The following is a 14,285-nucleotide window of genomic DNA, read 5'->3' on the forward strand; positions in this document are numbered from 1 at the left end:
ACACACACACACACACACACACACATGTTGACAAAGGAGGCACCCACCAAGGTGAGCAAATGTGAGGCAGATGTCTAATTGCCACTCTGGTGAAGGGAAAAGAGGGATGTTTATTTGCTTTTTCCTTTCCGTCCTTTTGTTGTTGTTGTTGTTTGTTTTGTTATTGGCCCAGCTCCTAATGTGCATTTGGCAAGCACCCTCCCACTCAGGGACAGCCCCAGCTCAGTTTATTTCCTTTGGGAGGGAAAAGGAGAAAGACAACCAGAAAGGAGGAGTGCCGTTATAACCTGCTGGTCCTACAGACATACTCCTCCACTGGACCCAAGAGCAACCAGCTGACAACCGTCTCCACCGGGTGATCTGCTGCAAAGACACAGCACTGTCTTCCTGAGAAGGTGATCTTAGACACAAAAAATGGCTGGCTGTGTCAGAAGACAGTAATAAATTCCAAGACTGGGCAAAGTATCTACTGATAAGTCTCGAGTACACGTCCTCCTAGACACTGTATCACGAGTGCAATTTAGCAGATCACAAAGACCTAACCACCTGGAAAAGAAACCCCAGAAATCAGAGGGATGGACACAGCTTCTCCCCACTTGGAATTCCAGGAAGAAAACATGGGCTCCCCAGAACATCAAACGTTCAATGCAAACTAAGATCGTCAGAAACACACCCCAGAGCCTCTCCTGTTCGAGACAGCCTCTGGGTGTTTGTGACATGAGGAAATCCTTACAATATAGGACAGGGTTTGAACAATCAGAACTGAAAACTATGTACAGAGAATGGGGTTTAAAATGTGACCAATTGGGCCAGTGGTGATGTTCGGTGACATGGAGTCCAGCACGTGCAAGGCTTTGGATTCCATAGATGGATGGATGGATGGATGGATGGATGGATGGATGGATGGATGGATGGATGGATGGATGATAGATGATTGATAGATAGAGATAAATATACATACATACTACCAATTGCTATATTTCAATCAATATAAAGATATATAAATGTATATGTACGAACAACAATATTCTCCAGAGTCATTTTTTTTGTATTCTTGGTTTCTTCTGTTTGAACTGGTTTGAAATTTAGGATGAATATACATTAATATTCTAATCAGAGTGTGCCTTCTAAGACCAAACAAAAACTTCGAAATTAACTTTGTCTAACTTTTTGAGACAGGATCTCACCATATAGGCCAAGATGGCCTCATGATCCTCCTCCTGCATCAGAGTCCTGAAGGCTGGACTCACAGACATGCCCAGCATAGCTGACCTCAATTTTCTCTTTATTTACAAGAAGTAGGCTGTGTAACCCCAAGTTGCTTCTGAGTCCACACTTACAATGTTTTCATTTGTTTGTTTTCGTTTTATCAAGACAGGGTTTCTCTGTGCAGCCCTGGCTGTCCTGGATCTCAACTCAGTAGCCCAGGCTTGCCAAGAACTCAGAGATCCACCTGCCTCTGCCTCCCGAGCGCTGGGATTAAAGTGTGCCACCACCGATAATGTTTTCACCAGCCACTTCTGTACAAAATCAGCACAAACTTTTGATCTTAGGTTTGATCGTGGGTTAACAACTAAAGAAGAGTAACTCCAACGACCATGGTTGCTTCCTTCCGAAGTCTGTCATGCTTCACTCTCACGGTACCTAGACACTGCAGTCAACAGGCAGACCTCAAGAGCCACCACATTTGTGTTTCAAGCACTAGGTTACTCTCTCATAGTAAAACCCTCCACCACACCAATTCCAAATGGACTCCTAGATCGCTGTTACTCCATCCCACAGGAGAAACTCACATTCAACATCGGGATCTCCAGACCAAAGGCATGCTGGCAAGCACTCTCTCCCCTCAGCCCCACCCCCAGTTCCCTTCTAAATGCAGGGAATGCTCAATCATCTCTTCAGAAGCTCATGTTTAGACAGACCTAAAAACCCAAACACTAACAATTTTTAAAAATGTAATAAGGAATTTAGCAATCTATCTGAATTTTACCTTATTTTTTTTTTCTCCCAATTCAATTGCCTACTCTAACAACAATAAAATCAACCCGGGACGTGTAAATATGATTTACAAGTAGTTAATTTTTAGAAATCAACTAACAGTCATATAGAAGAACTGTGAATATGATAGGACAAAATCCTGAAATTCTGTGCATGGAAAGTCGAAGGGAAACACTTTTCTGTGTGTGTGAAAGAATCTTGGAAAGACACAGAGTAACAAAAGTGAAGACTGGCAAAGGGCTGGAGGGACTGGGCAGAAGGCGGTCAGCAGGAATGAGACTCTTCTCCAGATGCCCACTGAAGCATATTCGTTGGACACTGTAGACTCAATGAAAATAGACTCAATGAAAATTCATGCCCTGTCTATGCAAGCTGCACCCTGAGCTACACAAACCTCAGCGCTCCTGTCAAGTAGAGGTAATGAATGCAGCCAGGTGCCCCAGAGTCCGCCAGCTGATTAATTAGTGCAACGGATACCCTGAGAAATACGGGCTGGCTTCCTCCTCATCTGTATATAGTCCCGCAGCCAGATGTCAGCTGGGAGCGTCCCCGGCAACACCTCAACTGTGATCAGGCATAATCCGATTACCCATACCAGAGCCTACTTAATTCAGTTCCTCAGAGCATTTCTACCAGATGCCTAACATGGCCAGAGAGAAGTCCGAAGTTCATCACCGCACCAGCCTTTGTGGGCTGCTGGTAACACCCCGACTTTTTAATCAAAATGGGGAAGTCTAATAAAAAGAGAAGTAAAACTCTGCTTTCTATGTCTGTGAAAGAAATCTAGAGTAAGTAAGACAAAAGAAGTGTTAACTAAATCACTACCACTCCTGGGGTGGGGGTGGGGATGGGGTGGGGGTTAGAGGGTCTCATACCAGAGAAGTTCTATTTGTCTTCCCATGGGTTTGTCTTGTTTTAGGAAAGGTCTCCTCCAATAGTGCAGGATGTCCTTGAACCCATGGCCCTCTGGCTCTACCTCCCAGATTCCAGGATTCCAGGTTATATGCCAACACATCTTCTTGTTGTTCTTGTTGCTTCTGCTTGTTTTTAAAACATTAATTTTTAGAAGAAGATACGTTGTCAATGTTTCAAGTCATAACTTTGAGTTCAAGGGAGTGTCTCCATCCCACAACCTACAACAGGTCGTTTACGGCAAGGGTCCCCTATAATGGCCATTTCTAATTCAGAACAGATCTTCTAGAAATAATGTAAGACTTACACTTGCAGGGAGGGGGATCTTGGGTTTCTGGGAAGACTGGACTACTTAGCCAGATCCCAACTCAAAAACAGAAAACAGTAACAAAAGGGCTACTGTCTGATTCACTTTGGGATCCAGAAGGCACTAACCTGACAATGTACTCCATGAATGGGTAACCGCTCCACCACCTGGACAGATTCCTAACACACAACAACCTGGTATTTCCAAAACTTGGTTTATCACAATCACCTGGAGGCCTTGTTGGCCCAAACTGCTCCTGGCCTCAGCCCAGCCTCTGATTCAGAATCTCCAGGGGCGGGGCCTGAGAATCTGTTTTTTAACAGAGCCTGGGTGATTGCTCATGACTCAGACCGTGTGGGAAACAAGGAGATGAATGAAATGGTCCTAGTGATTCCAAAAGGCCCCAGAAGAGCAGATGGCTGAACAGTCAGTGCTGAGTGGAACCAGGGAACGGGGTTTGGGCAGAAGACTCAAGAGAAACAAACCCTGGACCAGCCACCACCCAGGCAGTGAGGCTTTGCGAGGGGAGGGGGGTCTTCCACGGCTAGGAAGTTCGGTGGGAACTGAGCCGGCTTCCCAGTTCCCACAATGGGAGGAAATAGGGGAGAAAGGGCCTGAGAAAGAAAAGGGACATCCACATGAGGGTCCCAGGAGAAGGGCTGGCAGTCCCAGCCCCCCGAGCTCAAGCTTGTGTAAGACAGAAAGAAAACCCTACCCCCACCCCCACTCCTGTCATGGACTACAGATGCTTCCAGAATCTGTGCAGGATGTTTTGGTTTCCGATCGGGAACGTTTTCACATTTACCTCTCCCCACCAGTTCTCTAGATCTGGTCAGCTCCCATCTTCCTGGACCAACCACGGGTGGTGACTCGGGGACATGAATGGGCAACACACAGGTGCTACCTCAGCAACTGTGGAGTGTCCACTGTGTGCTGGGCTTCTCACGAAACCATGCATACTGGTCTCACCCCTGCCCATCCGCTAGTGATTTGGGCGGGGGTGTGGGGATGGGGAGGGACAGTGAGCCGGCTTAGCAGGAGAAAGTACTTGCCACCCAAGCATCAGGACCTGAGGAGTTCTGGAACTGGAACTCACAGCAGAAGGAGAGTACAGGCTCCTGCGGGTTTGCACGCACATATGTGTGTGTGCACACACGCACACACACACACATATACACACCCCTACATACACACATATAAACACTTTTTTAAGGGAAGGGCCCAAAACCTTTTAAGACAGGATCTTTCTATGTTGCTCAGACTAGGCCACCACACCTATTCAGACTTTGTCATTTTTTTTTACTTCAAAATATGTGATGGACTTTTTTTTTAAGAGAAGGTTTTTTTGTAGTTCAGGCTGGCCTTTAACCCTTTATGTACCAATGATAGCCTTGAATTCCTTGTCTTCCTACCTCTACCTCTCAAGTGCTAGAATTACAGCCTTCACCGCCTATACAGTGCTGGGGTGGCACTCTGGGCCCGCAGCATGCTAAGCAAGCATTCTGATGATTTAGACACAGTTCTCTGAGTTTCCCTTCTCTGAAGAAAGGAATGTCATCATTTGCACTTAGCTCGGGTAGTACTGAGAATGTACCACACAATGTTGGAGCAGGCTGACCCGAGATGCACCCTGCCTGAAGGGGCTGGATTTCCTGTGTCACACATGGGTTCAGCCTCAGGGCCTAGGCTGCCAGCCCTTCTCATGGGGCCTTCACGTGGCGGTCTTTCTTTCACAGGCCCTTTAGCCTCTATTTCCTCCTATTGTGGGAACATGTCACTATTTCACGAGGAAAGGGAATAGAGCCTGGGACCTCCATGCCCTCTACTTGGGAGTTCTCTGAAACACAAGCTCCAGCTCCACGTCCATTTTTCCAAAACACTGTCACCGTGAACACTGTGAGAAATGTGAACCACTGGGAGACAGGCGTGGTGGTGCATGGCCGAGATCCCAGCCCAAGGAAGCAGAGGCAGGGGGATCAAGGATTCTAGACCAGCCTAAACTACTTGAGACACTGTAAAGAAAGAAAGGAGGTGAGGAAAGAGGGGAGAGGGAGGAAGAGTGAGTGAGTGAGTGAGTGAGTGAGTGAGTGAGTGAGTGAGTGAGTGTGTGTGAGAGAGAGAGAGAGAACACCACACACAGAAGTGACATGACTATCAGCACACTTCTGTTGATTCTGATTTTCAATTTCTGCAGAACTCATTTGTGCCAGGGTATAAACCAATTGAGCAGAAACAAAGTGAAATAACTAAGTCCCTGGGTCTCTGAGTTAGATGGTAGACATCTTATATTTTACCTAAAATTTGATGGTTTTCTTTTTTAAAGGTCTTTAAAGTCTGCAGAAATGACTGTTCTTCCACCCACGTCAGGTGGCTCACAACCATGTATAATTCCAGTTCCAGGGCATCCAAGACTTCTGAACTCTGAGAGTACCCACATGGACATAGCATACACTCCAGTTCCAGGGTATTCAAGACTTCTTCTGGACTCTGCAGGTACCCACATGGACATGGCATACACTCACACAGACACACATAATCCACATGAGTGAATTAAATTAAAATAATCATTTTTCTTAAAAAAGACTTTTAAATAAAGCAAAAGGAACATAGTGCCTTACTTTTCTGCTATAAAACCTTACTCCAAAATATTAAGGAACTTGAAGATTTCCCTTTTTATTACATTTTTTTCAAGGGATTTGAGAGATGGTTCAGTTCCTGGCCTCCTCATCAGGTGGTTCACAACCCTCCATTACTTCAGCTTGAGCCTCTGGTCTCCATGGGTGTTGCACTCTTGTGTACACACACACACACACACACACACACACACACACACACACACACTATAAAATTAAAAATAAAGCCAGGCAATGCTGGCACATGCCTTTAATCCCAGCACTCTGGAGGCAAAGGCAGGTGGATCTCTGAGTTCAAGGCCATCCTGGTCTACAGAGTGAGTTCCAGGATAGCCAAGGCTACACAGAGAAACCCTGTTTCAAAAAAAAAAAAAAAAAACTTTTTAAATTAATGTTTAAAATGTCTTAATGTACTGCTTCCCATCCTAAAGCAATACATACAGAAGAAATTAATTAATGTGAGACTTTTCTCTACATTATCCCATGACGTCAACGTAGGAGGCTCTGTATCCTACCCAGGCACTGTGTCCTGAGAATCAGTGAGTAGACTGTGGTCTTGCATCCAAGGATACACACAGCTAATTCAAAACTGTTTAAATCTGGGGAAGAAAGCATGAGTGTGTTCCTACGCACGAACTTGAAACAAGTACCTACCTGATGTTTGGCAAATGACTAACTCCTGGGCCTGTGAACATCCACATGCCCACTAGTGAATAAAATATATCCTGAGCCTGGGAATGGAACTCAGAAGGCCCTAGGTTTCTTCCTCACACTGTAAAAACAAATGAACAAAAATATTGACAGAAAAAGTCCTTTCAATTATGAATATGTAGTCCTTTTAGGATAAGAATCTAAAAAGAGATTTCTTCCTCCTCCTCTCCCTCCTCCTCTTCTTCTTCTTCTGAGACAGGGTCTTATGTAGCCCAGGCTAGCCCTGAACTCCTTATCCTCCATCCTCTACACTCCCGCCCCTACCTGGTATGTGCTATGAGACTAGGCAGGCAATTCTTATTTATTTACTTTTGAGCCAGGGTCTCTCTATATAGCCCTGGCTGTCCTGGAACTCACTCTGTAGCCCAGGCTGGCCTTGAACTCACAGAGATCTGCCAGCCCCTGCCTCCCAAATGTTGGGATTAAAGGTGTGTGCCGCCACACCAGGCATAGGCAGGCAATTCTTAAGGTCAGGCACATAGAAAAAAAAATTGCTTGACCTCACATAGGTTGCTTAACCTAATGCCACAATCTGCGCACTCCGCTCCAGAGGTTTCTGTTAATGAATTTAAAAACTCTCCTGAGATAAAGGTGGGTGGAAATGTACTTTCACCAACACCTCTCTAGTATGTGGTATGCTCCAAGGAAAGCAAATCTCGAGCCAAGTTTACTGGACATACATTTAAGAGTGAGCCTACACCTGTTCTTAGAAGGCCACTGAAGTCTACATCTCCACTGTCTTTTTTTTTTTTTTCTCTGTTTTTTTGAGACAGGGTTTCTCTGTGTAGCTTTGTGCCTTTCCTGGAACTCACTCTGTAGCCCAGGCTGGCCTCAAACTCACAGAGACCCGCCTGCCTCCGCCTCCCGAGTGCTGGGATTAAAGGTGTGCGCCACCACCTCGAGGCTCTCCACCATCTTTAGAACACAGCCACACACACACACACACACACACACACACACACACACACACACACACACACAGAGCAGAGATTCGTTCTTAGGAAGATGGAAAAATATTCATTCTGACGTCATCCAGCTACTGGTTAGGTCAGAGGATGACGGTCAATACAGTAGGATGGCGAAACTACCACCCAGAAGACCGCTCTCAAGTATTAGCCCGCACTGTCTACCAAATTCTTCCACCTGTTTACACAAGGATGATGCCTATACAATCTTTCTGCCAACAAGCTACCCTTCTCCGGGGGAAGCCAATTGCTAGAGACAAAAAGAGCCTTGTGCGTGCCAAACGCATGATCCACCACTGAGCTACACCCCCATTCAATCCTATCTTCAACACACCATTCATCTCAGTGCTAAAAATTATACAGAGCGTACCAGGTCCGCTGTGTATGCGTGCGCAGGCGAGGCACGCGCCATCATGTAAAGGGAGTCCCTGCAATTAGGTAACACAGCAAACCCCTCTCAATGTTTCTGGACTCTAAAGGTGGGGGGAAGAGCTGTCATTCTAGAACTACTACTTTAAAATGCTGACAAATTGCCTTTTCCTCTTCTCTTTAAACAGAACTTCAGAGTCCCCCAAGAAGTTCTTTGTTGTGGTGGCGGCGGCGGCGGCGGAGGCGGCGGCGGCGGCGGCGGCGGCGGCGCACGCCTTTAATCCCAACATTTGGGAGGCAGAGGCTGGCAGAGCTCTGTGAGTTCAAGGCCAGCCTGGCCTACAGAGTGAGTTCCAGGACAGCCAGGGCTATACAGAGAGACCCTGTCTCAAAAGTAAATAAATAAGAAGAATGGCCCACCTAGTCTAGAAGCACACACCTGGAGGGTGTAGGAGTGTAGAGGCTGGAGGATAAGGAGTTCGGGGCTAGCCTGGGCTACCTAAGACAGGGTTTCAGGTAGCCCAGGCTGGCCTCAATCACTATGTAGCCTAGAATGAGCTTCACTTTCTGCTCTTCCTTCTTCTATCTCCCAAGGACTGGATTTTCAGGCATGTGCCACTACATTCAGTGTTGGGGACTAAACCCAGGGCTTCATACGCGCTGGGCAAGCAAGCCACCACTGGACTACATCCCCAGTCCCAGTAAGGACTTTTAAGACAAACTGAAGAGAGCTGAGAGCAGAAATCACGAGACTCAGCCCGCCCTATTCATTGACGCCTTTTACAGAACTTGCATCTCTTCATCTCTAAAATGGGCTTTAAAATATGGCCTTGCCTTTCCATTTCACGTGGCTTTGGGATCAAATAAAGAAATCTGAATGATAGGATTTTTTAATACGTAGACATACTTCTCGGGAGTGTGATTGTTAGTTATGGAAAGCAGCAAATGGTGAACCTGGAAACACTGTGCTTCTTACAGGAAGCCGGACAGAGACCACAGATGACAGGAGTATATGTATCTGCAATGTTCAGAGCACCCAAATCTACAGAGGCAGAACGTATATAATGTGGCAGCCCGGAGGTAGAAAGGTCAAGAGGAAAGGGAGAGAGACTCCCAGAGATGGGGTACTTTCAGGACCACGGAAATGTGAAGAAACAGACTGTGGTCATGCCGCACAGTCTGCATACACTAAAAACCACCGACCTGCACACTGGACATGGGGGGATCCAGTGGGAATTGTGTCCCAGTAAAACTATTTTTGAGGCAAAGCCACAGGCCTATAATTCCAGCCACTTGAAAGTCCGAGGCAGGAGAATAGCAAGTTCAAAGGCTGCCTGGGCTACCAAGCGAGTCAAGACCATGGACAACCTAGAGAAATGCTGTCTCAGAATTTAAAAATTAAAAAGGGGTCTGGGATATAGCTCAGTGGTAGAAGACTTCCTAACATGCCCTAGGCCAAAACCCAAGTACGGGAGGTGTCGGGGGTAGGGGGGCACACTTGCACAAACATCAATAAAACATGCCCGTGACTTTGAGTATCTGTTGACTCCTGCACAGTAAAGTCTCTTGATTGCTAACAGAGCCCAGACATAACCATTCATAGTTCTGCCGGCTGTTACTATCCTCAGTAAAGCTGTACTTAGTCAGCAGCAGCACTAATTAAGTTTTACTTTCACAGAAACAGAACCAGTGAGATGGTGCAGTGGATAAAGGAGACGTGCTGCCAATCCTGGCGACCGGAGTTTGATCCCTGAGTCCCACAGGGTGGAAGGAGAAACACTCCAGTAAGTTGTCCTCTGACTTGCACACACACACACACACACACACACACACACACACACACACATTAAATGTCATTTTTAAAAATTTAAATATACATGTGATAAGATCATATTCTAGTCACTGTACTAAGATCTATAAAAACAAACGTGCGGCCATCCTTGACTCTAAGCAGCTTGCTGAATACCTGAAGGGAGTAGATGTAAAAGACTCACCTTCCGTCCCTTGTAAATGCAGTGTTAAGGTCTGTATTAGTCCGGGTTCTTTAGAGAAACAGAACTGATAGAATGAATACACACATACACACACACACACACACACACACACACACACACACACACACACACACACACTTATCAGAGTAACTTAAAGGCTGTGTTCCAGCTAGTCTAACAATGGTTATTTACCCATAGAGAGCCCAGGAATCCAGTAGTTGTTCAGTTCACAAGGCTGGATGTCTCAGCTAGTGCTCAGTATACACCAGGATCCCAAAGAAGTAGGCTCCAGGGCCAGTGAAAGAACAGACATTGCCAGGGAGAGAGAGGACAAACAGGCAAAGAAAAAGAGCTTCCTGCTTCCATGTCCTTTATACAGGCTGCCACCAGAAGGTGTGGCCCACATTAAAGGTGGATCTTCTCACCTCCAAAGATCTGGGTTAAAAGTGGGTCTTCCCACATCAAATGAATTGATTAAATAAAAAAAAAAGAAAAATCCCTCACAAGTTGTATCCAGCTGCTTGGGTTTTAGTTCATTCCAGATGAAGTCAAGTTGACAACCAAGAATAACCATCACAAGGTCCATACATACTGGATCCGTGGGGCCACTTTCCCCAAGGTCATCGGAGGAATCCTCACCGGGCATGGGAAGAACAGTAACGTGTGGTTTTCCTAACGTAAGTTTTGTAGGACTTTCTAGCTATGACATTTGAAGAACGGGAAGACCAAAGAACTCCTAATCCGTGGAGGCAGCAGGACTCGCCATGGGCCTAACATACTGATCCGGTGTTGCAAACATGGTCCATGATGTTCCGATTCTTCCGCTGCCATCTCACATGAGGGCAGACACACCAGCAGCCATGAATGGACTGGCCCTTGGCCCGCTAGCATTATGCTACTTACCGGAGTCTGTTACTTTCTCCGTGGGAGACTCATGAACAGGTTTGTCTTCCCAGAGGGACGAAACTAAGGTTCATAGGCAGCCCAAGGGCAGTTCGTGAAATGCGTCTACACTTTGGTCCCCATTTCCAAACAACTCCTAAAGGGAAGCCACACACAACACTGGACAGCAGGCAAGCCAATCAAAGGTACGGGCTCTAGCCCTCAGCCAGGGCAAATGGCTTCAAGTCTTTTGGCCTGGATTTCTTCTCTGGTTATGAGTTTATGAAATCAGGAGTATCTATAGTCAATTCCGAGTAGAAAGGTCCATATGACTTGGAAGACCTGCTTTAAAAGGACCAAGATGGGTTGGGGATTTAGCTCAGTGGTAGAGCGCTTGCCTAGCAAGCGCAAGGCCCTGGGTTCGGTCCTCAGCTCCAGAAATAAATAAATAAATAAATAAATAAATAAATAAATAAATAAATAGACCAAGATGTCAGGCACAGTGGTGTACACCCTTAATCCTAGCGCTCAGAGTTCAAGGACAGGCATAGTGGTACACACCTTTAATCCAGCCACTCTAAGTTCAAGACCAGCCACCCTCCCACATGCTGGAATTGCAGGAATGAGCCACTGTGCTAAACAAGGCACTTTTTTTTTTTTCAAAGAAAGCTGCAGATGCTAAATAGGATGCATGTATAGGTGATTCATCGCTTATTAACCTACCAAAAAGTTGTAGGTAAAGAAGGGCCCAAATCTACCCAAGTCTTTAATAACTCCTCTTTTTGTACGTATGCACACCTATGGCCTCAGGAGTCGTTATTTTTGTTAAAGTCTTCTTTCACGACCATATGAACATGATCAACCAGGATTACCCGTGTGAAATTAAAGCCATTTAAGATAACATGCTCATGAAAACTTTGAAGAGAATCATTTCAGTCACTTCAAGAACAACTCTAGAGAGAATCCAGGGGACTGCTGGGCAGTATAGCTTATTGGAATGCACACATGTTCAAAGAAAGGAAAAGGAGCTGGAGGTGAACACCCGGAAGTGGGATGTCAGATGGTCTGGAGCCCAAGGCCTGTCTTAACTACACAGCAAGTCCGAGGCCAGTCTGGACTCCATGAGACTCTATCTAAAAGAAGGAGGTGTGGCGGGAGGAAGAGGAGGAAAGGAAGGAGGAAATATATTTAAATGCAAAACAATACTAGCAAAGAAAGAGTTTTCACATCGAGGAATGTTTCTTTTTCCACATTTTTAGTTTGAAAGCTGTAATTCGCCTAGTTTTGCAACTGCAGAAGGTGGCAACACTCCATGCCATGCACCTTCATTTTGCTCACCCAGCAGCCAGATCTGCCTCACTAAAGAACATGTCAGGGATGAAATTCTCATTCACCCAGATACACACACCCTACTCAAAAAGCACACAGAAACAAACAGGATTACCAGGTTGACAGTGAAAAGTCCCCTAGGACACCATATTCTTAGGCACGAGGTCCTCGTTCACATGAACTAATTAGATCTGATTATATCCCCCCAACAAATTATTAGATGACTTTGGCTCCCCAACCCTCTTGTCCTCTTCCTACTTTCCTGAGTTAAAAGCGGCCCATGGCTTATCAGGGTGTGTTTCCAGCACAATCTAAACAGAGCTGACCAAAAATATGTAAAACCATCATATGATAAACGCACAACCTAGAAAGACGCATTTCAGTGGCATGTGGTAAGTTTAAATTAGTGAAAATACAAACTCCTAGGCTGTAAGATACTTAAACCTGACTCAGGTTTTCTAGCAAGCTGGAAAACAAGCTACTCCGGATTACGTATGAAGTGATTCTAAGTGAGGCCATTTTTCATGCAGAGCTGCTGAAATCTAGGCGTGGGCTGCTTCACCAGTATCTGCCCTCTCACCCGGCAATCCATCAACCATCCCCAATTTACTCTTCACACTAAGTATTGTGACCGAGTCCACTTACTGAAAAGGGAGAAACCACCCAGACATCACACTGAAAGTTTCTCTGTTTGGGCCAGCAGGAAATTCCAGTCCCTTCATTCATCAGAGCCAGTTAAAGCCGCTGAAATGAAATGGGCACTTGGAGATTACTATGTCAGGACATAGGCTTAATTTGGGGGGTTGAGGAGGGCCAGACAAAGACAGAATCCCGACTCAAGGTCAAGGTCTTCAGAATAACAAAGAGCCAATGGTCAGTCTGGGAGGAAACAAAAATCAAGGCCAAAAGGAAAAACCCTCAACTTAACACGCTCTTCTTCGGTAGGTAAGGTCACGTGTACAATATGCAGCAGGCAGGGGTGACAGGCCACCCCAACCCTCGATGCGGTCCCCAGAGATTGTCCACAAACAGACCCTCCTAAAGTGTGAAGCGCTATAACCATCCTATATCCCTTGACTTCTCCAAAAGGACACCATCACGTTTTGCCATAACTGTCAATTTCCCACTGACAGAGCAGTGGGATGAGCCATCCCCAAAGCCACACTCCGCGCCCACTCCACCAAGGCAACCTCCAGGAAGCCAGAATCGGGGCTAGCCACACGCTCCCGCCACCTGCACGGCCTCCCTACCCAAGCCCCCCGACACCCATGGGCTCCCGAAGCAGCCGGAGAGCTGAGCCTGGGCCGCCAGGGGGCGGGAGGCAGCAGCTGGCCGAGCGCCTCGGTGCCGCGGTGCCCTCCCCGGGGCCACCAGCCACTCACGGATTTTCACTCGCCGGTGGTCCAGGCGCGCGGCGGCGGCGTGCAGGGCGTCGAGGCGGCGGTGCAGCTCGGCGGTGCGGTGACCCAGCGCGGCCGCCTGGCCCTCGAGCTCCCCAAAGATGTCCCCGGCGCAGCGCGACAGGTCGGCCAGCTGGGCGAGCAGGCAGACCAGGGTGTGCGAGCTGACCTGCTCCAGCGAGCGGAAGAGCGGCGCGCCCGCAGCCCGAGCCGCCGCCGCCTCCTCGGGCCGGCGCAGCCGCGCGGGCTCCACGCTCCGCTGGTGGAAGGGCATGGCTGGGCGCGCGGGGCGCCGGGGGACCGGCGATCACGGCGTTCACGCCGGGCCCCGAGGGCGATGGGCGCGGGTCCGCATCCAACACAAAGGAGAGTCCCGGGGCAGCTGCCGCGGGGACGAGGCCGGGAGGCGAGGAGGCGCGGGGACAGCTCGGAGACCCCAGCCGGGTGGCGCGCGGCGACCTGCCTCCCCCCAGGGCTCCGTCCCGGGGCGGCGCGGCCGAGGAAGTTCCCGGAGCCGATCGCGGGGCGGCCGCGGTGGGTCCCGCTGAAGTTTGCAAGGCAGGAAAGCGCCGCGGCTCCTTCCCTCCCTCCGGATTGGAGAGGGAGGAGGAAGCGGGGGAAGTGCCGCCGACACGGGCGCCAGGGAGGGCGGCGGGAGAAAGGGAAGGGGGAGGAGAAAGGCCAGCCGGGAACCACCTGCGGCTCCCGCGCCCGCCGCGCCCCGCGCCCAGGCCGCCGGCCACCCGGCGCCCCAGCGCACCCTGCTGGGGCGGCCCAGCAATCCC

General features: G+C 48.1%; 1 protein-coding gene across 5 annotated transcripts in view; it reads right to left on the reverse strand.

Annotated features, from left to right (window-relative positions):
- The window catches only part of Nhsl1 (NHS like 1), a 228,704-nt gene extending 214,811 nt beyond the window's left edge, over positions 1–13,893 (reverse strand). For 2 of the 5 annotated variants that reach the window (XM_076552697.1, XM_076552693.1), the window contains exon 1: positions 13,483–13,892. In XM_076552697.1, the coding sequence (XP_076408812.1) occupies positions 13,483–13,774 (292 nt within the window). In that variant the 5' untranslated portion in view covers positions 13,775–13,892. Of the gene's footprint in view, positions 1–13,482 lie in introns of all 5 variants that reach the window. The other 3 variants (XM_076552698.1, XM_076552694.1, XM_076552695.1) reach the window with 2 other exon arrangements.
- Positions 13,894–14,285: the final 392 nt, after the last annotated feature.

This window comes from Peromyscus maniculatus, chromosome 16, assembly GCF_049852395.1.
Source record: "Peromyscus maniculatus bairdii isolate BWxNUB_F1_BW_parent chromosome 16, HU_Pman_BW_mat_3.1, whole genome shotgun sequence".
In the NCBI taxonomy this organism is placed as follows: Eukaryota; Metazoa; Chordata; class Mammalia; order Rodentia; family Cricetidae; genus Peromyscus; species Peromyscus maniculatus.